This window comes from Glossina fuscipes, unplaced genomic scaffold, assembly GCF_014805625.2.
Source record: "Glossina fuscipes isolate IAEA_lab_2018 unplaced genomic scaffold, Yale_Gfus_2 257, whole genome shotgun sequence".
Lineage (NCBI taxonomy): Eukaryota > Metazoa > Arthropoda > Insecta > Diptera > Glossinidae > Glossina > Glossina fuscipes.
In genome coordinates, this window is record NW_023998600.1 from 58,540 (window position 1) to 84,828 (window position 26,289).

The following is a 26,289-nucleotide window of genomic DNA, read 5'->3' on the forward strand; positions in this document are numbered from 1 at the left end:
TTAACCATTCGTGTGTCTATGTGTTGTAAATATATTGCCGCTTGCAAAAATTAACATATCGCATCAAGAATATAGCACAATCGTTCCTGCATATGAGTTATTAAAATACGTGTATTCAAGTTAGTCCAAATCGGTCAAAAGTCACATCTAAAGTGAAACATAAACAGTGAAAGCGAACATCCTTCTTTTCAGAAGAAACAAAACTTGAAAATTTGCTATAATAGCTGCAAGGCCGACAATTGCTTTGCATATTTTACGGCTGATCATATATTTGTATAAAATGCACCGTGTCCCCCACCTCTGCGCAATGTCTGTTCCAAATATTCTCCTCGTTGCAAAATTAAAAATATCGACTTCAAATCTGGAAGAAATATTGTAAGATCTTGCACGCAGCTTGATATTGAAAATGGACTAAATCGGTTAAAAGACACGGCTACAGGCCTTATTGTTATTTCAGAGTAATAAAGATTTTTCAGTAGCACCATGAAGCAGCGATAAACAATGAGACTTATAGACAGAGGTGCACACACCCACTGGCTTGCGGCCGTTTCTATCATTTCTTGCTAGCCGTCACCTGAGTACACGAATGTGGGACATCCTCTAAGCGCTTGGTCAAAAAAAAAAAAAAAAAAAAATTTGTATCACATTACTCTAACCTAACCAAACAACTCCTACCCGGATCAGAGCACATTTGAGATCAAAAGAATGGACAATTTCGAATTATCGCATTATTATGCACCTTACTCCATTTCCACTGCAGTTCACTTCTTGGTGTCCATCCATGGAAGGTACAACTTTACATGTAAATCAGGTATCATTTATGGTATTTGATAGTAATAAAAATCAATGAAAAATTATGTTAGATTAAGTGGTGCAAAATACATGCTGATGAGAATGGAAACCTGAAACCACATGGTTTTAATTTTTTTTTTTTTTGCAACAAACTAAGCGTTCTTTATTTATTTCCATGTAAAAATAACAGATTTTGGGCCTTATTTCCATATAAAGAAGTAGTTTTCATTTAAAATCTTATCTGGGAAAGATTCCGAAGAATAGAGCTTTGCTGCCCAAGTTTGACATATGAAGGTTATATGTCAAGTCATTATTTGGGAACCATTTTTTGTAATAAACTTCCTCGTTACCGTCGGGCAAGGCTTATCTTTTATAAAACCGTTTAGATAAAAAAGAATTCAAAACATGATCTTGATCTTCTTTCCTTATCTATTTTTTGCGGTTTCTTAGTAAGCCATAATAATATTTTTTTAAATTAATTTTTCTCCAAAAAAATTTAAGAAAAAATTCGATCTAATTCGTTTTGAATACAATTCTTCCTTGAGCCAAAGAATCTCATGGGTAGAAATCAAACGTTCGGACGGACGTACTTACTTAAATCGATTTAGATAGTTATTCTGAATCGATTGGGTATCTTCAAAGATTTAGCTCATCTAAAATTTTTCTAGGTATTGCGTCCGTCCGCATAATTCCCATCCGTGCCTTTATTGTAACTGGTTTACTGGAAAACGTTTTTAAAATGTTACAAAAGATTTCTTACTCGTTTCTAATTTAATTACTTTTTGAAATTAAAATTAATTTGAAAATCTTTTTAGTAAATATTGTTATGTGTAATTCGTTTCCCAATTAACAAAAAAAATCATTTATTCATACATATTCCGAACAATGTTTCCAGTTTGAGGAGTGAACCAAAAAAGTTATAATGCAATTGTATGTGTTAACAGCTATTTGACGTATGACATTTGACACTACGTAAGATTTAAATAGTAGTAAAAATAAATGCAAAAAAACTAACGGAAAACTGTGAGAGACATTTTTTACTTATAAAGAATTATGTGTGATAGATAACGAAAGAGGGTAAAAAGCATTAAGTAAAATGTAAAAGTATTTTGGTGGAAATTCGTCGGATTATTTTAAGCGTATTTTGGTAAATACCATGGCAAACGAGATACTTTTGTAAGTAATTACTTTTCAGATATGTAATTAACCAATGCTGTGAAACAGAACGAATTGTTCACGCGTAAGATTGTATTATGTATGCATGCACTTGGATACTTGGATAATGTATGCATGCGTATGCCAGAGATCGAGCATTGTATGTAAAACACATTTCATAAGTGAATTGTAGAAAGTCAGTGAATTTTTTATTATTAACAAATGATTGTAAAAATCATTGTTATAATATGAAACGAATAGCGCTCATATGACGCGTTATTTCCGATTTTAATTATTCTTTAATAAGTAAGTATCAAGTCAAGTAGTTATTAACTTAGTAAAGTCAAATCGAAAATGATAAAATATCATATTCGCCTTAAAGGGCAAAGTCGCTGTAACAAACATCCTAAAGAGGCGTTTTCTTTTTTTGTTTAATGGCTAGTAATAATGTAAACTGATTCAAAAAGAGTGGTTAAGCAGGTCGCGTCACTTCGCAAGTCTCTAGTCGAATTAAGAAAAACAAATTTTCGAAAGTCAAGTTTATTCTTCTTCTTCACTCCCTCAAGAGCAATAGAATGATTGCAATGCTCTTTCAACTTTTCGATGCCTTTTTTGTAGAACGGTTTGTCTTTGTTTTTCAAGTAGGCCTTAGTTTCGACCATCGCTTCTTCATTTGAGTGATTGACTGCCAAAAGACAGCAGTGGCTGAAGATCAAATCTGTAAAGTGCGATGGGTGAGGAAACATTTCGAAGCGTAATTTATTCAATTTAAAGATGGTTTTCATCGACTTGTGACACCGGGTATTTTCTTCGCTTTTTTTTTTTGCTTGGGAGGCAGTTTTTTACTGATTTCTACACCCAATCGATGCAATAATGCCTTGTAATATTCGCTATTGAACCCATGTTCGTTTTTAAAACAGCCGATGAATATTATACCGTGTCCATCGTGTAAGCTCCCCAGCTGACAATCGCGTTTTTAGTCGCTTTATGCGATCCTCACCGTTTGCTGCTTATCGAGCCGAGGATCTTTTTGATTCATGTATGATATGGTAGTGCATTCATGTTTCATCCATTGTCATGTATCAACGCAAGAAATCCTTCTTATCGCATTCGATTGTCTTCACGCGGTGCGTCGATGCGTTTTTGTTTTTGGTCCGATGTGAGCTAACGAGACAGAATACAGCTTTCTTATGGGCAATCGTCCATTGAAAGTAGTAACTACACTGTTTTCTGTTATCTTTAAGGAGTCAGTCTACCTTACGCAAGTTCTGTTTTCGGTCTCCCAAAAAAATTTTGTGTACTTTTTTTTTCCACAGTCTACCGCATCGTCGGTATTTGTGCGACCGGACAGTCAATAGTAATGGTTTTCCCTGGCGGAGGGTCTCCATAACGCTTATCAAGCCGCTGTCTAGCTTCAGCAGTATTTCTAACGATCAAAAGTCACATACTCCCTCTTATCCAACTCCCTTTTTATCCATTGTTTTGAAAACTGCAGAACTGGGGCCACTAAGACGACAGTCGCCTGTAAATTAATTGTCCCAATGCCCAAAGATTAATCTAGAAATCATGTGCGCCTGTTAGCGATGTTGCCGTTTATGTGTCAGACCGGAGACTTATTGAGTGATATGTTATTTTTAAGCATTACAACAAAAATTATTTGTGAACAATACAAAAAAAAAAAAAAAAACAACAATATCGTGTTCATCTCCGCATATTTTATTTAAGGAGTTCTGTGGCATTCAGTATAACTTATGCAAGAATTTGAATCTGAAAGCAAATAAATCGCTCAATTGACAAGTCTATTCTGCAGATAGACCTAGATAGATAGAGACAGGTCTGAAGAGATTTCACGGTACGCAAAAGATTTTAAAAATGTTAATTTTTTTTGTGATTGGTGAGTAGTTTAATGAAAAATTTTAATTTTTTTCAATTTATTACCAAAAAAAAGTTTCATTATTTTAGCGGTTGTCTGTTGCTTTTCTAGAGAATTAAAATTTTTTTTGTTGCCCGCAAACAAAGCTTGTTTATTGATTGCAAATATAACATGCATAAAAAGATTTGTGGCAAAAATTACAAAGCTAAATATTCTAAATAAAAACAATGGTATTCTTTAACACAAAATTTATGGACGATTTGCGTAAACATATTTTAAAGAAAACCTTTACAAAAAACGAGAAACAAATTGAAAATAAAAGTTTGTCGTTAATTGATCAAGTATCAGTAAATTGAACGGGACTATTTGTGAATTGAACATGAAGGTGATCCTGCATGATGGTCCTTGAATAGCAGTTTTTCGGAAATATATTCACGGAATCAAAAATGATAGATAAAAATTTGAAAAATTGTCAATGCCTTCCAAAGTTGTTTTAGTTTCTTCTGCATTGTGCATGTGTGCACATCGCATTAATTTTTTAAGTTTCAGCTTCCTATCTTTACGTACCATTGTCACAATTCACAAAAGTACGCACACTATTCGCCAAATATATACATTTAAGATATATATCTAGTTAAGCAGGACTTTTGGACTTAATATCACAAATTGATCGCCAAATTGCCTCGTAGCGTAAGTCAAGTGTTAAAGCAAAATGCAACTCATAATGCAGAATATTTATCCTAGATGGATGCGGAAGGACATAAGGACAGACATGGGCAGACAAACATGGCTAAACCGATTAATAATTTGGTTATCCTCCCTTTTGAATTGTGAAAAACGTCTTGCAAAATGAATAAAATTTCGATACTATATAATATTGGAAATTTATGGCCGATTTTTTTTTGTTTTTGGAGGGGCATTATATTATAGGATCACCTATAGAATGTCAATTTTTATCATTGCATCTTTTAACAAGCCACACGCCCTATTCTCTTTGCTTCAGAAAATAGGTTTGCGCTCAGTTCAGATTGCACTGCAGGCAGATCCTTTGGTCGATTTATCGGGAATGTACAATTTCAACTTCAAGTACAAAACCTTACACTTTATTAGTCAATTTTTAATACGAATGCGATCTCAGTTATCTCTATGTCGAGTGCAATTGCTATAAACAGTTAAAGGATTGTCAAATAATGTAAGGGATTGTAATAGTTTAGCGAATATTCTTTACCCAGGCCTCCGTGTTTCATTAGAAAATGACGCTTTAATGGTTAGCTTATCACATTTTTTATAACGAATCATACGACGCTTATGAGAATCGTGGGAATAATTCAAATATTATTGTTTTTCTTTACAATTTTAATTCATTTATACATCCAAACAAGCTATGTATAAACATGAAATATTATGCAGAGACCACATATTTTTTTTGCAATTGCGATATGAAATAATCAAAATATTTACATTCAAAGTTTGAAAGTTATTTACAGCCGCAGTGTGGTAGGAGTGAGATTAAAGAGAGAATGAAAATTATTGAAGGTATCCTACAATTCGTTTTGAAAAATTGTGTTTCCGAGAAAACTGGGTTTAATGGGAGGAAATGTGTTAAAAATATGTTTTTTTATGACTAAAATTTTCTTATTCCTTTTTATAATGTCATTAGTCTCCAAACCCATTAAACCGTTAAGCGATTCTTCCTTATTCAAATATTCTTTCTCGTTCTCTTTTCTCCAAGATTTTCTGCTTGAAAGTATCTGTTTTGCTGCGTGTGTCAAGAAGAGAATTGCACAAGATTACATTTTACGTGTACAAAGAAAGAGAAAAGAAAATTTATTATTCTATTGTCAAATTCATAATTAGTGCTAAAAGTTTATGCCACGCTTTAAATTTTTTTGGCAGAAGCACTGCCACCTTTTGAATTGCTCTCAGCTTTCTATTCATTCAACGGTTGTCGCGATGACGTTACGGTAATATATATTAAATATGTGCGAACACTTTCTAGAGGCAGTGGAACAGAGAATTTAGAAATCAGAACGTAAGGACATTAAGTAGTAACTTTCCAACAGATATTGATTTGGCGCACGTTCAAAATCCAGTGTACTTGCGTAAATTTATTCCACACCTTTGAAAACCATTTTAAAGCGTCTATTAAGTAAACAAAAAAAAAAAAATAAACAATATTTTTCGAAATATTTATCATGATTTTCCTCCTTGAAGTGAATCGTTACAGTCTTTTAATCGAAAGCAATGTGTAAGAACTATCTACATTGTGCATTGAAATTGTGTTTACTAATCGAATCAACTTTTAAATCACCGTGTTATAGATTGTAGACAGTAGAAAATATGAAGAACATTCTTTGGCTATGGCCTTGCCGAAAAAGAGAAATGCTATGAGTTCTAATCCTTTCGCTGGACATGTAATATACAGCAAAAGCTCCTTATTCGTGGGGGATACGTTCCATAAAAATGCCGCGAATGGTTATTTATATGGAATTATAGGGGATACGTTCCTAGGCGACAAAATAACAAAAAATCAATTTAATTGATTGCGAATGTGCATTAGTTTTTTCCTCTTTAGGCAATTTGTTATTTGGGGAAATTGCTTAGCTGAATTGAACTACATTTGGGATTTACTTTATTCATTGAGTAATAAGGTTCCTTTGATTCTGTTTGTTTACATTTTCAAAAACCGCGAATAAAGAAATTTGTAGTCATGAATATGGGAATTGCTCGCATTTTTTTCATCCGCGAACAGTGAAACCCCGAATAAGGGAAGCGAGAATAACGAGCTTTTGCTGTACTCACTCAGCTTTTGATCATACAACTATGTATAATCGTTTAATCGCATGTCATTTTTTACCAACTTGAACAGAACAAGTAATAATTAACATTAAAGCTGGACGAAGTTGACCAGCCAATCCCCTACAGTATGCCGCCTAATAAAATGCTTAACTCATTTTCATGATAAAAGACCAAAAGTAAACTTTATTTTGATGTAAAGATATACTTTTCATAGCAGCATTTATATGGACGAGGTTAAATAATGCGCTTATTCCAAATTTAGCAAAATTAACTTTCTCGTGAATGATGTTGCTATTCTTCACCCTACTTCTGTCATAAAGTGCTAAAACCAAGACTTTCTTGCAATATACGGACTTACTTTCCATGGAAACTCCTAAAAGCTTATTCTCCAAAATAAAGATCGAAAAAAAGGCCTAGGTAGTCCAAGTCTGGTGTGGTCGAATTTTGATGTAAAGAAATACTCTTCATAGCAGCATTTATATGGGCGAGGTTAAATAATGCGCTTATTCCAAATTTAGCAAAATTAACTTTCTCGTGAATGATGTTGCTATTCTTCACCCTACTTCTGTCATAAAGTGCTAAAACCAAGACTTTCTTGCAATATACGGATTTACTTTCCATAGGAACTCCTAAAAGCTTATTCTCCAAAATAAAGATCGCAAAAAAGGCCTAGGTAGTCCAAGTCTGATGTGGTCGAATTTCAAGTCGTATTAAAAATTTAGCTTCTCCCATATTTTTCCCTTATAAGGAAAGTGCTCGAAAAATTGGCCTACTCTGTCCAAATTTTGAACGGACACTATTAGTTAGAGATTTTTGTTGGAAAATTTCGAATATTGCAAAAGTTTTATTTACACCTTTTTCACTAATCCATTTTCAATAGACTTCGTTCTTGGGGCCAAAAGAAGCTAGTGTGCCAAATTTTTTCGAAGTATCTGAAAAATTGTAGCTGACAACTTAGACACAAACACCTATGGACAAGTATCAGATGGTTGAACGATGGATAGACAAGCTTCAATAGACTCAGATAACAAGTTAGAAAATGGTCTATTAAAAAAGCTGGGCCTACCTTACGTCCTTCTAAGTATTTGCGCATAAACTTAGTTTAATCATTTAATATCTTACAATAAGTTGTGTATGATATTAATAACCATATGTATACAGTCCACCTTGTTTGTTTATAGTTTTTCATAATTCTGAGTTAATTCTTAGATTTTGAAACTAGAATTACTGGAAGGAGTGGTTCCTATTTTCACAAAAGTTTTCTATAAAGTCTCAATCTGCTATGAATTGCAGATAGATGTGGCTCCGGGGGGACTACTTTTTGATCTTTTCAAGCTCGATCTGTGACTATCACCACACATTATGCGCCTATCTGTTTGTTATCTCAGTTTCTGTTGGTAAAAGATTAACAGAGATTGATCATCACATTGACGATCAATAATTTCATTTACTTGATTCCTAAATGTGTTTAAATCGCTTTTGGTTTTGTCAAGGACTGCTACGCGAACAAACAAATGCGTGAGCAATTAGCAATATTGTCACGACTACCAAGTCAGTATTTGTGGATTCAAATCTCAAGTAGAGATCAGATTGATCGTAGCTATAGTGAGTACTCAGTCGGGAAAGCCGTAATTCTTTCCGATTTGACACTCACCCATTAGGCTGCGACCGCCATATCCCTTCCACTTTGTGTTTCCACGCTTCTTTCTAATCATCACCGTGTTACACGAATAGTTCACATCCATTGAGTGATTTGTCATTCTTTATACATAAGGCTTTCTGCGCGAAAGCGTTGGTTCATGTCGTTGTTCACCGGTCACTCACGTCGCTTTTGGGTTTCTTAATGCCAATATTCGAGACGGAAAACTGAAATCTTGGGCCACATACCCCAACCTTCATTGCACATAGATCAATTATGAAGATGGATGTGGTGCCATTGAACGAATCAACTAAGAAAGCTCAAAAGCTTTGATAAAAAGCACTTTAAACTATTTTGCGCTAGTCTTTAATACTGAGTATTCATCTGAGCTAATTGTCGCTAGCTTGGCGGCCTGATCCCAACCACTTTAGCAAGAGGCAAGTGCCATGTTTATGTACGCCTTAGATGAATATTCACGATTCCATCTAATTGACGTCAGCTTTGCTTTTTAAATTACAAATAGTTTTATTTTGATTGAAATTTTCTCCGCTTTTCTCACTTTTTATAAGTATTTTTATACAAGTATATTTTTTTTTTGTTTCTATTGCAAAAGGATTTTGTATGTAATCCGTTTTAAACAAGAGTTTTTCTTTTCGTAAATCTTGCCAAACACGAAAGCTTTTATGATTTAATGAAGTGAAAATAAGTGAAATGAAAGTTTCATGTTTTAAGGGAAACAAGGTAGAAAGGGAATCTAAAGAGCATAAAGCAAACATTGAAAAATGATGAGAAAATATTTGCTTCAACTAAATCTATTATTCTAATTAATATTATAACGTTCACCATCACTCTTAAATATTTTTTTAATGAGAAACAATTACCGGAGACAATTAAATGATTAAGTGATGCTTAAAATATAACAATCATTTCCGCGCTCGTCTTGTTTTTCAAAAAGTTTATTTTCGTTAACAAAGAAATGATATAAACCTGGTTAATGTTTAAAAAGTTACGCTAATATAGGTAAACATAAAAATATATGAAAAAGGTGGAGATGACTGACAGCGAATCTTATACATCCATCATTGTTTAAGATAAATATATTAAATATAAGAAAATTGCTGAGTACATTATGTAACTCAAGACGGTAAACTAAACGGTGTTTAGGTACACCATTACGATTCTTGCTAAAGTTTAATTTGAAAGCTTTTGTTGGTTACAAGTTATGTAGGAAATTCGTCGATTTTTATAGTCTGCATCACTTGTGGTGGTGGTGTAGTGGTATATTAAGCTAGTAATGCGAATGTATGCAACGCAAAGAAGGACTTTAAATAGACCCAGCTTTTATTGTCTCCTTCGATTCCGAGTCATTTTTTCCATCGATCTAAGCATGTCTGTCTGTCTGTCTGTCCGGCTGTCTATCTTGTTTTATCGTGTTGAACCCAGAGGTCGCAATTTTTGTGATATTTTATTGAGATTTGGTACATCGGTATGTTCTTTCCCAAGGACGAACACTATTGGAAATGGTTCGGACCGGACTACTATTTCGACCATTTGCCATATTGCATTTTATATAGAAGAATCGTCACGTGAGTAGGTGCATTAAGCGAAGTGACGTAGGATATTTACAGCTGGGCCGTGTCCCTTCATTAGAACCTTGATGGTCCTCATTAATAGTTCATCACTTCCACTTTGATCTCTCTTCCGAAGAAACAAATCTGACGTATATTTATCACGTTTCATTTATAAAAGGAAAATACGTAAATAAACCGAATAAATACAAGTGTAGGCAAGGATGTTTTAATCTTACAGCCATCTTACAGTCACATCTGTAAATTATATAACATAGTGGAACTAAGAAAAATCCTACGGCAGTGGGTGAAACATGGAGAAAAGTGCATTTGCGCTCCCATCACTTCGAAGGGTATTTTTAGAGTTGTTACGAAAGTCAATAATTGGAATCAGTTTCAGTTGGGTTACAAAGGGAGACCTGAACTTTCGCAAAGGGGCAAATGAGCTAAAACCATCAGTTCAAACGGATACTTGTGAATCGTAGGCTGGCTCAAAAAGGCTGGCCGGAGAAAATTGTCGTCTGTTAAAAAGTTAAGTACAATAATGGAAAATATCTTAAAATTTTCATCGTCATTTCGGTTCATTAAACGTTGTAGACCCATTATATTCAGCTTCTTTCTCAATTCTAAGGAATGAACTTAAATTTGATGCAGCACTTTTTACATTTCTTTTTCATTTTTCTCGATCGTTATGCTTTTGGAAATAGACTAACTAGCTAGCTTTTCCTAAGTGTGCTATAAAAAGACTGTATATAGCTTGGGGTGAATTTCGAACACCTACCGTCTTAAGTGTTTCTCCTTTTTAATTGCAGACATAACAGCAGATAATCAGGGACGGTTTTAAATCGGCATGTCGGAAGGCAAGATGCATTGCGATCGTGCACACACCACCCTGACTCTAAACACTCGATCATTCTCTTCCTGCCCACTACTTGCAACAAAAGTAGCAAGTAAATCAACATGTCCCCATATTCTACTGATGACTCTTCCACAAAAAAGAAAATAAAAAAATGTAACAGAAATATGTATACCCATAAATATATATGTATATGTGTATATAGCACCTCGTTCTGTTGGATAAGAAGATTGTAAAATGTGTTATAGAGATTTCGCTGTAATAGTTGGCAACAATCAATGTACACATCCCATCCACTTTGAAGCACTAAAATGCAAGCGATGGCAAGCAAAAGATATACGTTGAGTACGTTCTTTTGACAAGGGAAAAAATAACTCTATTCATTCCAAGTAATTGTTGTTATTGACGGTTTGAGAGAAATTCATATTAAATTTGCCATTTGGTGTACTCTTCAAGTGCTGTAAACACACCATCATGGAGCCATTATTTTTGCAAAGAGAAAAGCAAAAGAAAAGAAAGTATATATTTATTACGTTTATAGCTAGCTCTACAGTCTTAAAAGTCAATAAAAATATTCATAAGCTTCGCTAATCATATTATTATTCATGATAAGTAAATTTTCGCCTTTTCATGAAAATAAAGTTTTGAAAAACAAAAATCGCTCTAAAATCTGTTATAATCTTTCTAAAATATCTACCCTTTTTCTTCCCCCAGATGATCGGAGGTAATTTCAGTAACTTACGGAAATTAAATGAAAATTGGACCAAATAAACGTAATAGGGATAAGTTGTATGTACGTATGTATGTACAATGTATAATGTCAATCTGTGTAATAGAGAAAAGGAAAACATTTGAAATTATTATTAAAAATTAATCTAAGGAGGTTTATAAATTGTAGATGATAGGAAACAATTAGGGTAAGTTAACGCTCTTCTCTCATATATACGTAAATGCGTATATATATATAAACCGTATAGTTTTTTTTATACCGTAAAGGGCATTAAGCACTTCGTGGTAAGCCGTTTAGAATCTCCCTTTTTTATTCTCTTATTTATATATTTTTTCCCGAGCTTTGCACTAAAAAGCATAATTTATTTTCCTCGTTCCTCTAGGGTAACATTAACATTTTCTCTTCCTTTTTTTTCTAAATTTTTTTGCTAGAGGTTACTTTCAAGTGCTTAAAAAAATATATAATTTAATCTTTTTTTTTTTTATGCCGATCGTCGAAGGATGCGGAGTACATTTATTTTGTCAAAACGTTTGAAACACGCAGAAGGAAACTTGAGAGACGCTGTACACTTTCCTTGAATCGATTTAAGTATGTCCACCTGCCTGTCTATCTGTCTGTCTGCGTAATGTACAGATCGTTCTGGGCGCAAAACGAAAGCTATCTGCTTCAACCTTGATAAAATCATCAGAAGTTCCTGCAAGCCGGTTGCTATTAAAGTTTAGGCCAAATCGTTTAAAGAATGCGTCCATAGTAAAACATAAGCTCAGACCACCTCTACGTTCAAATAGAAAAGAAAATTGTATTTTCTTGCGTTGCCTATAGTCCATAATAGATAGAACGATAGAAATATGAATTGGTATTGCATTAGTGGCCATACAGTGTTTGCACAGAAATGGAAAAGTTCGGTCACGGTTACTCAGTATTATAGAATATTAAAATTCGATACTTTTGTCAAAAGTTTTGCAGAGAAAAGCTTCAGAGACTTTCTTATCTACAATTTGCAGATTAACAGCAAATGTGAACCGTTTTAGACATGTTTGTTAGTTTGTATGTTCATCTGTGTGTTAATTGCTAAGGTAAACGCACTCATGGTCGCCACTCGAAATATAAAATTTCACTTTCACTTCGCAAAAGTAGAGCAAATCAGCCACGCCCACCCAATATTACACAATGCGAAAATTTAGTTTTTTCCTTTCTTTGAGTTTTCTTTAAAGCAACGATAAGAGTACAAGAGATTCAGTCGTAGCTGAATAAAATTTTCCTAATGATCTTATTTCTTTTTTTAATCTTTACAGCCTTTATAATGAGCAATAAAAGAAGAAGAAGAAAGGTGAATCCACACAGGCGGTTATAGAATTATGCAGCTGGGTTTAGACGCTAGGAAGTACGTATATATTCACTCGTGGTTGTCTTGAGGGTTTAAAGAAATTTGAGCGCGTGGATTTAATTCCGCGTTTTTCATATCTTAAGAGATAAGTAATACTGCTATGGCAACCTACGAAGTGGATGGATTTTTGGATGGAAGGAAAATTTAATTTTTATATGATTCGTAAATGCTCAGTAAAAAAGTTTACCTTTCGAACGAAAAAAGGAGAAAAAGGGGAGATATAGAAAATGTCTTACCTGTTTCCCTAGAGAAGGTTATTTTAAAATTATTGTAAAAGGTGAAAATTGTTTGAGTTATATTGCGTGCCATTTCCGCAAATTGTTGTTCGAGATTAACGCGTTTAAAGTTTCGATATGAGTTATACATAACATGGCTTTTTATTATGATAAATTTTTTTAAAAATTTTTTCCATTAACCTGCGCATCCATTACCATTAAAATTTCCGGCCCAAATGTTCTTTTTCATTTTATCTCTTCGACGATTTTTTGCTTGAAAGTGACTCTTCTACGGCGAGTCAAAGGCAGACTCGCACGCGCTACATTTTACGAAATGATGGGAAAAATGGTAAGAAAATATATAATTCTATAGCCGATAGACGCATTCGTAGCCGACAAGAAAAACTTCGTTCCAAACTTTTAATTGTTTTGTAGAAAGCTTTCCGAATTTCTTTCAGGCTCATATCTACTTAAAGGTCACTTTGATTAAGTCCTGCTATTTATTATATTTGTTTTTGGAAATGTGTGGAATGTTGCTAAATGAACATGAACACTTTTTAAAGACATCTGTTGACAGCAGGACGTTAGCCTGCATTTGAGGTAGGTATTCTTTTCGTAATGCTTGCGAAAGAGCTCGAAATTTTCAAAGAGAATTTTTTTGCAATGATTTTTCCCTCAAAATATCTATTGGAACAATAAAAAGAATTTTTTTTTCTAAAAACTATGTAGTGGCGTCACCCTATAAGGATTGCAAAAACTTCTTTAGACACAATGATAATGCTACATTTTCCCGGTTGTTATGATGTGGGTTCTTATGAATTTCTTCCCAGAGGCTAAATTGTTTGTCAGCAATGTAACATGAATGATAGTCGCGGTTTGCTTGAAGGTTTTCTTTAAAATTATGAGTTAGCAACTATTATTTCTTGCATCACGATAATGAAGTATTCCATGCTACTTTTGTTCTTCGAAACTTTTCCATCAAAAATTCAACTTGAATTGTTCAGCCATCACACTATTTGCCTACTTTACCTTTGGCTGAGTTTTCGGATATATTGGAGTAACTTGCTTGAAGAGTCAAGGCCGAATAAGATTCTGTAGATGCAAGGAAACCAGGAGGTTTCTACGTTTATTAAAAAGAATGTCTTGAATTTGAGCGGAGTCATTGGTTTGGAAAATGCCAACCTAAGGGAAATAAGAAAGCATTATTTTTATGGAGAAGTCTCAAGACAAAGGTCCTATATTGATCACATTATTATCAAGAAAATAATTATTGTAAGGCAAACTTCAAGTCTATTTTCCTGAACAAGTCGAACTAGATTGAGGTAAAAGTTTGACGTAAAAGTTTGACGATTCTTAACCGCAAACAGCAGGGATTAAGCTTACGATTAAAAACAAAATATATATTATTTAATAACTATTTCTCTGCGACATTGGTTACTTGCAAAACTGCATAAAATGCAGCAATAAAAGGTTATTTTTTTCCTAAATAATTGTAACTGTAAAAAATAAAACAAAAAAAAGTCAACAACTCTCTAGGGGCGAGCGCCTCATCAATAGGAAATCTCTAATGTAAAAATAAAAAACAACATAATCATGGATTGTTAAAGTTTTTTTTTAATTTACTTAAAATTTAAATTTGTTTACTTTTACAATAACAAACATAATAATTTATGCCATAAATTTTGCGATTATATATTTTTTCTTTCTTTTTTGATACGTTTTTTTTCCCCTTTATTTCCTTTACAAAAGATGAATATCCCTAAGGGTTTAACGTCAGCAGCAGCCGTAAAGGCTCATACCAAAAGTGTGCAATGGCAAATAAAGTAAATTTAAGGTCCAGTGAACGATACAAAGGAGCTTAGCCAATGAATACCAGTTGGAGGTGCCACGTTATTTAGGTTTGCTTTTGCGGAGTTGTTGAGAATAAGGCCTATATAGAACTGCTCCCGCTCCAAGTATACGACTATCGGGAAGCAAATAAGCATTATTTTCTTGTTATAAGTATAAGGATTTCTAGCACGAAATTTGCTAAAAGCCACCAGGGGATGTGCTAGGTTAATTAAATAATGTTAACGCAAGTACAAACCTGTAAGACTGTGTAAGATCATATATATATAGATTGTTAAGGAAATCCCAAATCCAATGAATTGATTTTCCCAAAAAATGAATTACGTAGAGATTAGCGGATTAAAAATGAAGCCATGAACTTTGGTAATAGTAACATGATTATAAAAATGTATGTAAACAGACTGTTTGCGGAAGGCAGAGTCAGTCGGACATAGACATTTGAGTCGAAAAAGAATATTAGAGTTGAGAAGTCGAGAGTATTGTCAAAGTAAAATGTAAATAGTCCTACCCTTTAACAAATTGATTGTAAATAGAAGAGTTTTGTAGTAAAAACTTGCAAGTGTATTTTTCTTAAGAAGAATATCCACGATGTAGTGATACGAACCAAATCTGAGAAAAGTGAATTTCATAACAATATATATATATATATGCATAACAGAGCTTGTATGCGACAAAGTCGGTTAGTCCACCGGCATATTAGTTCACTTCTAAGGCCTCAAATCCCTTGGCAGAGAAGGAACTATTCTTTCATATATTTTTTTTCCTTATCAATCTCATCAAATTAAGCTGAAAGAAACAGGCCGTATAGACCCTTTAGAAACTTCCAGCAATATATACCTTACGTTAAAGCAATCTATCCCAAAGCTACTTTTCCAAAATACAGTTTGGTTAAACTACCTGTTTGTGAATTAAGCTCGTATTAAGAGATTGCAATAAAAGATAATCAGAGGGTTCTCTACATATTATTAACTTGTAAAATATATTATAAGTTATTTTTTATAAAGTAATAACAGCATTGTAAGGCGGGGAGTTTTACACGTACACATGACTTTTATTTTGATTTATAATATCAATGAAAAGCCAAAAATACGACTTTAAGTAACTTAAAACATTGACCAGTAATACCAGTCGTTAACGTATAAATTTTGTTGTCAAAGAAAAATTTATATTATTTTTTGGAACAACTGATCTTAGACTCTAATTAAGCTTTTAGGACATTTCGAACGAATTGAGAGCCTTATAGTAAAATTACTTGGACGAAAACAAAAATTTCTCGGAGATTTACTCTTTCTAACCGGGATTGCACAACCGTACTAGGTATGCCGAACGAGGTAAAAAAGTGGAAAAGTGGCTGAAGACGAGGTTACATACGAAAGTATAAATAAATATCCCGGGAATTATTCTTGATAATTGAAAATTGAACTTGTAAGAGACAAGCGACATCTTAAAGATATCAAAAGACGCAGTGCCAAGGTTGGTCGTGTTTACTCATAGTCGGAACACGATGGCTATAATATCCAAACTGCATTAATCAACGTTCAATTTGTTGTTGTTGCTATCGTATTTATTAGATGTGTTCTCCCCTCTACTTATAGAACTTAAAACATTATTCCAAAGGAAAAGATTTGGATTAAACGGCGAGCTCACTGCAGAAACTGAAATCAATCTTTGACCGTGTTCACGTTTCAAATCGATTTATATAACAGCGAACGAATTATTAAAGAGCCGCTCTTGGATATGATTACACTCTCGAAAAATATCGAATTTTGCAAAAAAAATATTTTTCTTCATTTTCCGTTTACTCTCATATGATAACACATCACATATGATATAATAAGAATATATAAAAATTAAGATCGAATCTTTAATACCTATCAGCGTTATTCTATAAACGATTGAAAAAAAAGAAAAAACTGAATTTATATACTCCCTAATGTTGGGTGGGCCTGGCTAGTTTTTTTTTTTAGTAGAATTTATATCGTGAGTCTGAAGCAGATATCTGCATTTTTCCAATCATGAGTAAGTTTACCGCAGTCAGAGAGACAAATAGGTGTGGAACAGTTTTGTTACACATTTGATTCTAGTAAGTAATATGTAGATTTTATAAGGACTCTGAAGCTTATTTCTGAGCGCTGCAAACATCCTTTTGAAAGCGACTTTAATTTTCTACAAAATGGAGTAGGCGTCCCCAGCATTCCTATTTTTGCACAGATCTTCCAGGATGCAATATAAATATAAATTTTTATCGTTGTGCCTGTTTTGGTTTATAAGTATGGCAAAGGAAACGTACTTTTTTTATATTTGAAGACGAATATGGTCTCAATTAACGTTGTATTGTGGGCGTATCCTTTAAACGACGCGGTCCCCAAAATAAATACTTGATGACCACTTGCGGGCAAGAACTTTCAACATTTTTGACAAATTTGAAGCGCATTACCTCTGTTTTACGATCAGGAGTATCGGTATAAAAACGAATGAATTTACCGCTATACACACTATGACCACTATATGCCGCTGCCGCTATGATGTGATGTAATGAAGTGGAAACATTTCTTTACTTAACTTGTTCATAGAATACTAAAGACTACACTTTGTCCAATCGGATCAATTGCGTAGGAGCGGTTTTAAAACGTTCATCGACTTGGTCCAAATTTGCAAATTTCAGTTTTTAAGCTGATGGATATCGGAGATTCGCTCAAAAGTTAACATAATATTCCTTGAGTTTTTATATTTGAAAACTTGGACTTTAACAAACAAAAACACTAACTATTATGGCACTAGAGACAGTGTTCAGCATTAGAAACCCTACAACATTTTCATATAACGTTCTTCATAATAAGGTGCTACATGGAAGGTTGTCATCCTGGGACCACAACATCTCGGGGTACCAAATTTCATCAAAATATCTCAAAAATTTCGAAATGCACGTTGGCGACAAGCAAACAAAACGGGCAGACGGACAATAATGCTCAAATCAAATTACAAAATGATCGGTATAATAAAAGTTTGGTCTATCTCGAGTCCGCCTGGATGCTGCATACTCTTGTACCACAAGTGACGTAGCGTATAAAAAATCAAAATCGCAGTGCTCCTTAAGTTTCAATAGTATGAAAGTATGAAAATTATTAACTTCTTTTTTTTTTTTTCATTTAAAGTTGAGTAAATTTTCATTTTCCTCAAACAAAAAAAAAAAAATAAAAAAATAAAATTAATATATCAAGCATAGTGGTTAATTTGGCACATTATACTGTTTTCCTTACTTCTTCACTATCCGATAGATCTAATTCCAGTTTTTTCTCTTTCACATCTTCTTCCAGCTTTTGACTGCGTTAATTTTTGAAAAAATACAATAATTAGTTTTGCTATTTACCGGGGTTTTTTCTTTTTCATTGCCTTCTCTCTGTTTCTCTCTCTCTCTCTCTCTGTTCATATTTCACATATACTGTGTAGTCTTTCAAGTTTTCGTGCATCTCCTCATTCTAAGCATAAACTAAATGAAAATTATTATTCAAGTTAGTGATAAGAGTTGGACAAACTATATATTTTTCCTTTCCTTCCCTATCATGTTAATCATAATTGAAAGATGCGATGGGCGAAGAGACTGAGTGAAGAGCAAGAGTTTGATTATTATGCGCTCTACTCTGCCACAATGTTTCTGTGGTTAGATGCTTCGTAATTAATTTTCATTATGCAAAGGAAAAGTTTGTGTTCATTTTAAATTAAGAAAAATTTACATAAATTGTAAGTATGAATTTAATAAAAAACAAAAAAAAAAAAAAAAAAAATGGAGAAGAAGAAGAAGAAGACAATGTGAACAAAATTTTTTAATCAAATATTTACTTCATATAATAAAATCAATAGTGAATCCTTCAAATAAATAATTAAACAGCAAAGTTTTATGATATAATTTAAGCGCGTGTAGCAAACGCTTTCCCAAGGGCTTTATGTGAAACAGTAGAAAAGCACTTTTCAAGCCACGTGTGGAAATTTTCAGTGAATTACTTACTCTCTTCGCGTTTGCTGCAAACGCAAATACTTTATTCGAATCGTTTTTGGCAAAGCAGATCCGCAATAATGCGGTCTTTCACTGATTTTCGCTTTAATAAATTTTTGCTATGCTTTTCTTTTTGCTTTTTTTTCTTCTTTCTATCAACTATAAATTTGCGAGAACTTTTGCAAAACTCATTTCGGGATATTGCTTAAAATATTATTAAGCAATTAAGCTTCGTCCACGTTGACTGAACGAATTGATTGCATAAATGGTTAAATGTTAGTCCTTTATGCAAATATCATCAAATTCGATTCAATTAAAAGCAACACATTTGACATGTTAACGTTGAACGTGTTGCTTCCTATTTGCTTGCTTGTTTGAAGTGAGGTTGAAAATGTATAAAAATAAAATGGAAGACATAAAATACTAAAAACTTTATTTGTTGTAAAAATAACAACAACAAAAAAAAAAAATCAAAAAATAATTGAAAAAGTTTTATTCCCTTTAGGGCAAAATTTGGATATTCGCCAACAAGATCCCGAATATTTGTTAGCTAAACTCAATTGGTTGCATCTTTTTTTTTTTTTTAATAAGCGCCACAATATGAACACAATAATAAGTCATATAAGTTAAATTTTAAAGTTTACGTTAAGTTTATATATTTAACAAAAAAAGATACGATAGAGCGAATTTTTGATAGTCGTCGTCTAAATCAAATAATATAAATAATAGGTGTTTGCATGTATTTTGATCAGCGACATTTATTGATAACGATGGTAAAGTAATGGCAAATATAAACACACGCAACCGTTAAATTCGATGACTTTGATATTTCCCTACATAAAATAACAGGTTAGAATGATTGAGTTAGCCAATGCATGTAGACGCTAACCATGTAAAGGTCAAGATGGCGTTTTCGACGTTCACTACTTTTTTTTGTTTGATTTGAAGAAGCCTGCTGCCGCCGAAGTCCGTCAAGCACTTATAGAAGCTTATGATGCAATTGTCGGTTTTGGTTTCAGCGATTTAAAGGAGCGCCCTGGAGATCTGAAAAAGATCGAAGACAATGAATTGCAAGACTTATTGGACGAAAACCTCCCTCAAAGAACTTTCCAACAGCTCAGCAGCTGATGAATCAATTGTTTATAGTCATTTACGTACGATGAAAAAGGAGAAAATTTCGAACCGTTTCGAGCCGAAAAAAAAAGATATCGATGGCGTATTGCGATTGGCGATCAGAAATGGATCTACTACGACAATTCCAATCGAAAAGCGTTATTGTTTGGTCCTGGGAAAATATCACTATCGACACTTAAACGGCATATTGACGGCCATAAAGTTTTACTGTGCATGTGGTGGGATCGGCATGGTGCTTAAACTGAATAAAACCGTTACCAAGGTCAACTGAACACATCGAACGATAGGTTCTTGCGAAAAAAGACCAGCAACAGCGATTAACAGACGCAAGGTCATCCACTTCTACGATAACGATCGGTCACACTTTTCAAGAGATGTCAAGGATACACTGTTGCAGCTAGAATACGAATTTCTGCTACATCCAGACGTAGCGTCTTCTGATTACCATTTGCTCACATCGATACAGCAAGGCTTTCGAAAGCAGCAAGGGGTTTCGAAAAGTTAAAGAAGTGTGAAAAGTGTAAAATGGAAGTGTAAAAGTATGTGAAAAATCAATAGATCGGATTGCTGCCAAACCAATATCGTTCTTTCGACACGGTATCACCATGTTGCCAAAAAGGTGGAAAAAAGTTGGAGAAAATGAGGAAAAATGTTATGATTAATAAGCCTTCTAGCAGTTTTTCTCAAGTGAAAAAGTGATCAAAATACATGGTAGTGCCTAATAGACATTAAGTACAAAAGACGGTCGGCTCAGTCTGTACTACAATTTGGGTTCCGAAGTCTCTCGGTGACCCTTTGTCTCTGCCTTTGTAAGAGAACACAGAGTCATTGATGCACTGTAGTATAGTTCCTGTTTACCTAACTTGTACGCGCTTCTCAGCGTTGACTAGCGCGAATGGTAGTTTCTATCGGTTTTTTTGATCTAACTGGCATCTTCTCCAAGCTTGTTCGAGACGTGTTACTTTTTCCTACAAAATACTACTCGCGTTAAATTGAGATGGCAGCCAATCATGGGTCCACTTACATTAAGAAGGGATCAATAGTTTATATCAGTTTATAAGTTACGAGTAACCACTAGCAATATAAATGATGCCGCTATGTAAGAACATTTGTCAATCTTCATATATATGTCTGTCGGCCATCATTAAAAAATACACAAAAATTTGCTTAATAATACTTTGCTTGAATCAATGCCAGTATTTCAAATATCGATGGGTCTGTTCGTCGCTCATTTTCAAACCTTGTCTACAGTATACTAAAAATATTTGTTCCAAGTTTTTACATTCAGACAACAGATGAAATTAAACCGGCGCAAAGTTAAAGATGTAGAAATTAATCCTGGTTGGCCTTCTCTACAGTTGGCGTTATGTTCTATGGGCACGAGTTAAAGTTAGCAGAGGTCTTCTTGAAAAGTCTGATCTCTACACCTGTGTTACTCCAACTGGTATAATGCCGTCGTGCCGCAAAATGGACGCAGTATATTGAAAGTCGTGATATTGTGGTCTTTTAACAGGACAGTGCTCGACTCCATATGCCAAAAATTAGGCAAGTCGGCAGCATTGATCTAGAGTACGTTACGTTATTCTTCACAGGGAGCAGGACTTCGATTTTTATGGGGATGTCTAAAGAATGGGTACTTACGTGAATACCCTGTAATGGACGAAGTCGTAGGACTTCTTTTAGTCATACATGTAGTTACAATTTATTGCTATGTATTTTCTTTTAGGGTAAGTAGTTTGTTACTCTCTTCTGAGTATGAAAGGTACAAGTAAGAAAGGAATGGAATGGGAATATCACATTCGAAATGACTGAGTTGACATATTTCGGATGTGATCAAATAACCGATTGGCGACGCCTATTCGATTGCGAACAGAGGTATAATAGAGAAAAAGATTGCACATCCTCTTCTTCTGAATCGAATCCGACTCAATCATCATTCGCTGGGTTTGCATGCTTTCGATGCCGAGTTAGGGATATTTTGAAAGAAGATCGTATGTCCGTTGGAAACTGACGATAGGTCATTTAAGTTTAATAAAGTCATTTAAATTTTAATTTTTAGCCGCTAGGTTCTTTCTTTATTATTCGAACTATCTATTTTAGTTAGTGCCATAAGTTAATTAATTAAAGGAAATTGGATTGTAACGTCAAGAGATATTACGATTTTTACCCGGCATTGTTTTATTAAAAGGTAAATTTTTGCATCGAAGAAAAAATTCCTTTCTTTACAATGCTTAAAAGAAGATTGGCCCTTTCGGCCTTTGTCCCTGCCGTGTATGATGTTGCAAGCGAGGTTTCTCCCGCTTCGTTAAGCTGAAGCTAAAATTTTTTCTATCGTTTTACCTCTCTATACCTGTTTACTTATTGTCTTACAGGGTTGCCACAGCTTAAGTGCGCACTTGCTGATAAACGACTTTTTATTCTGCATCAGATAATTATGTATTTTATGGGGAAAAATTGGAATCTTATATCAAAACAGCTTTAAAAGTGTTGACATTGTATGCTGAATGGATGCTGTTGAAAGCCAGTTTTATCCGTTTGTAAGATAATTTCCATTTCTTCTATTTCTTTTCAATCAATAGTAAATATCTAGTCGATAGCGGTCTAGCAGTCTAGCGGATGAGAGCAGCGGTAAGAAGATACCTTAAGCATTTTTTCTTTCAACTTCTATAATTATTTCGAGCCATTTTGTGAGTTTACCCGATTTTCCACTTTTGTAACTATAATGACGAAAAATTGTATTCATTAATTTTCCAATATCATTAGCATTCGATTACTACAGAAATTCAATGAAACCTCAGTAATTTTTTCGAAAATTTTGCGAAGTAGTTTTCTAATTTTTCTAATTAGAAAACGTTGCTCGTTGAATAATCGGCACACTCTAAGAATTTAATAAAAATGATGCATTTTAAGCCCATAAAAATGACTTCTTGAAAAATTGTTTATTTTTTCAGCAAAATCATCACTAATTTATCACAAAACCTTAATACTTTTCATCAAATTATAGGCTTACATTTTACATTGCATGGCAGCGGGTGCTAAAAATACACCAAAATGATCCAAATTTTTTTTATTAAGGGAACTTTTTCAAAATACCGCTGAAGTTATCCTAATAATAATAATACGATTCAATCCTTTTGTGGAAAATTTGTAATCTATAGGTTGACATAGGTAACAATGTAGTAACTTTGTAAGGGCCACATCGACGCGTTCTGAACTTGTTGGAGATAATTTCTAAATGAGCAGAAGACCTTATCGTCATAGTGCTTTATATAGTTATGAATCATCAGATTTCAAATATATATATATATATATATATATATAAGCAATGCGGATACTGACTATGTGAATGGAGTTTTTTTTTCAATCAATATCAACAGATTTAGTCTTAAATCAAATATAACTTTTTCTTGTGTGCTTATGTAAGTTTTTTTTTCGGTTTTCAAAATAATAAAATTTAAATATTTCACTTGTTACCAATAAAAAAAAGAAAAGAGAGAAAAAATAAAAAAGAATTTTTAACAGTCTTTTCATTGTTAAGGCAGACAATTGACAAATATTTAACATGTCACGAGAACAGACTCCGGCCATATACATGCATAAACATCAATATATATATATATATACTATAGTCGGATGAGTCTATGAGTGTATATGTTTAAGTTTTTTGCTATTTGCTTGTTTGTTTTTAAGTGAGTGTGATTTTAATTACCTTGTGGCAAAAGACCATTTTCAATTATGCGAGCTTCCAACAGTAAACGTGGCAAAAGTAAACACATGGCAATCAGGATGTGTACAAAAGCCGCTGTTGGGCCGCCGTGCGTCCAAAGTGCACGCAACGTACCACCACGTGCTTCTTCTTCCAAACCATCATGCGGTATCATCGAGCAACGTCGCTCTTTAGCTCCGGTTGCCAATTTAATACCGTCATTAGCCAAGTTGCCCACCTGTAAAGAAAAAAAAACGAGAGAAAAAGAGAGAGAGAGTGAAAGAGAGAGAGAGAGAGAGAGAGAGAAAAGATAATTGAAACCGACACGAAAGTTAAACATCACTGTTGTTAACAAATATTGAACCTAATAACTATTGGCTAAGGAGTCTATAACCAGGTTTTTGCAATTTTCGCAATTTCGTATCGAACAGATTATAACATATGCACATGAGCTTAATATCATTCATCTGCATAGCATAGCGTATCTCTTTTTACTCCTGCTGGATCACAAATATTACCAAGTTTTTTATTTTTTTTTTATTTCGTTCGTTTTTTTTTTTTATTGGTTGAGGTTTTTTTTATTTCGGTTTCAATACTAGGGCTTTGGTCTTTGTGGCTAGACAATTTCAAAAGTTTCGACTATATTTGCTCAATTGAATTTTTATGTGTCAGCTGCATCTGGGTAATATCCTGAAATATTATAAAAAAAAAAAAATAAAAAAAAAACAAAAAAAAAAACAGAGAAATAGAGAAACTTTCCTCTTTCAATTTCTATTTTTTTTTTTCCTACATTTTTAATATTTTTCCTTTTTCTCATCATGTATCACAAATGTTTGTCTATGTTTAGTTTAAGCATTAGAAATTAGTTTGTTTCCGATTATATAGCATTATACCCGTATAAGAAAATAAGCAAACAAACTTTAGTTATAAGCTTAAAATTACTTTGTACGTAGAGTGAGAAAACACAATGTCCTGTAAAACACGTTCTCAATACTTTGAAATCATACGAGATGTTATTGAAAAATATTTCTATGAAATTGTGCGAGAAAACTTATTGGATATTGATGCAAAGAAGACTTTTTTGCGTTCTAAAATATTATTAAAAGTTCATAGAAAAGTTTTGTTCGTAAAATAAGATAATAAAAGCGAACATATTGAATTTTTTCAATGCATATAAGAAAAGACAATAAAAAACTAAGTAAAAGGCCATTGTCCTCTTGAGACGAATCGCGTTTTCCCTTCAATCATGGGTTCCAACAATAGGCAAGTAGAAACCGACAGAGAGAGAGAGAGAGAGAGAGACAGAGAGAGAGAGAGAGAGAGAGAGAGAGAGAGAGAGAGAGAGAGAGAGAGAGAGAGAGAGAGAGAGAGAGAGAGAGAGAGAGAGATAGAAACAGACAAACGTGTGACATGCAGAAAATTATAAAGACGAGAGAAACAAAGGAAGATGATCAGGAAGATAGATAAGAATAATATCAAGAGTGGCCAGCCATACAGACAACCCAGAGATCAGAGAGAAGACTAATGGCACAAAAATTTACAATCAGAAACGATATAGAATCAGAAGGAAGGGTGCCAAGATATACGATTATATAAGCGTGCAAACAGTTTGACGTAAGACGGAGTGTAAATGGGTAAACGTATTGCGGCAAACACTTGCAGCTGTTCAGATATATGACGTATTACTATATGGATGTATAAACCGGCACTGTGGAGTCAATCAGACATACGATAGAAGCATGTTCAGTTAGAACGTATGTCGCGACCGAAGGATGGTCATGCAAATCTATAGCCAGAGAGGCGTATGGCCAGTAAGATGTGCGATGAGACAGACTTGGAGACAGACCGACGTGCGGTTAGTAAAACGCATGATAAGACAGATTTACGCGGATCCAGGTATACGATCAGTCACCATGAAGAGAGAAAATACCTTATGAACGAAACGAAAGAGGGTCAGTTTGAAGATGGGAGCAATGAATTATCTTAAAAACTGTCAGGCAGACAGAAACGCTGCCACATAAACTGATTGACAGGCAGATTATTGAGGAGCTTATATTCAGCCACAGTGTTGCACTTGATGTTTTAAGCTCAAAAAGAAACTGTAATGCTATTAATTATCCACCGCTAGATAGGACAGATATCTTTAAAAAATTATGATAACTAAAGAGTACATATGGTGCTAAAATAGGTAAGATATTTGACATACAAGATTCGCTCGCAATATAGAGAAAATATAAATTTGTAGCATGATATACAAAGATGCGATATTTAAAATTACAACATTTCAACGTTAACTTTTTAATGATTGACATGTGCAATGGTGCGTTCAGTTGGCGTTGTTCAATTTATTATAAAAGGTTTTCAAAACTCCTACATAGCCTCGTCAAAATAAAGCATGAGCTTCTTTTTCGTCGATGTTTTTGTCAATTAGATTTCATGACGTTCGAAAATGCTTTTCGTGCTTCCCTGCTCTTTTTTCTTTATCAATTTTCGTAAGTCTTCTGGACACAGGAAATTATCCTTGAAACACATAACAGAAAGTCTTTGTGCAACAATTTAAATTTAACGCGTGCACAACTTTCAGCTCAAAGAA

The 26,289-nt window shown here is 33.8% G+C and overlaps 1 protein-coding gene across 1 annotated transcript in view; it reads right to left on the reverse strand.

The window, feature by feature from the left end:
* Nucleotides 1–26,289, reverse strand: part of LOC119642733 (protein tincar) — a 240,533-nt gene that overhangs the window by 19,289 nt on the left and 194,955 nt on the right. The window contains exon 6 of the mRNA XM_038042000.1: nucleotides 23,700–23,934. Coding sequence (XP_037897928.1) covers nucleotides 23,700–23,934 — 235 coding nt within the window. The remainder of the gene's footprint in view (nucleotides 1–23,699; nucleotides 23,935–26,289) is intronic.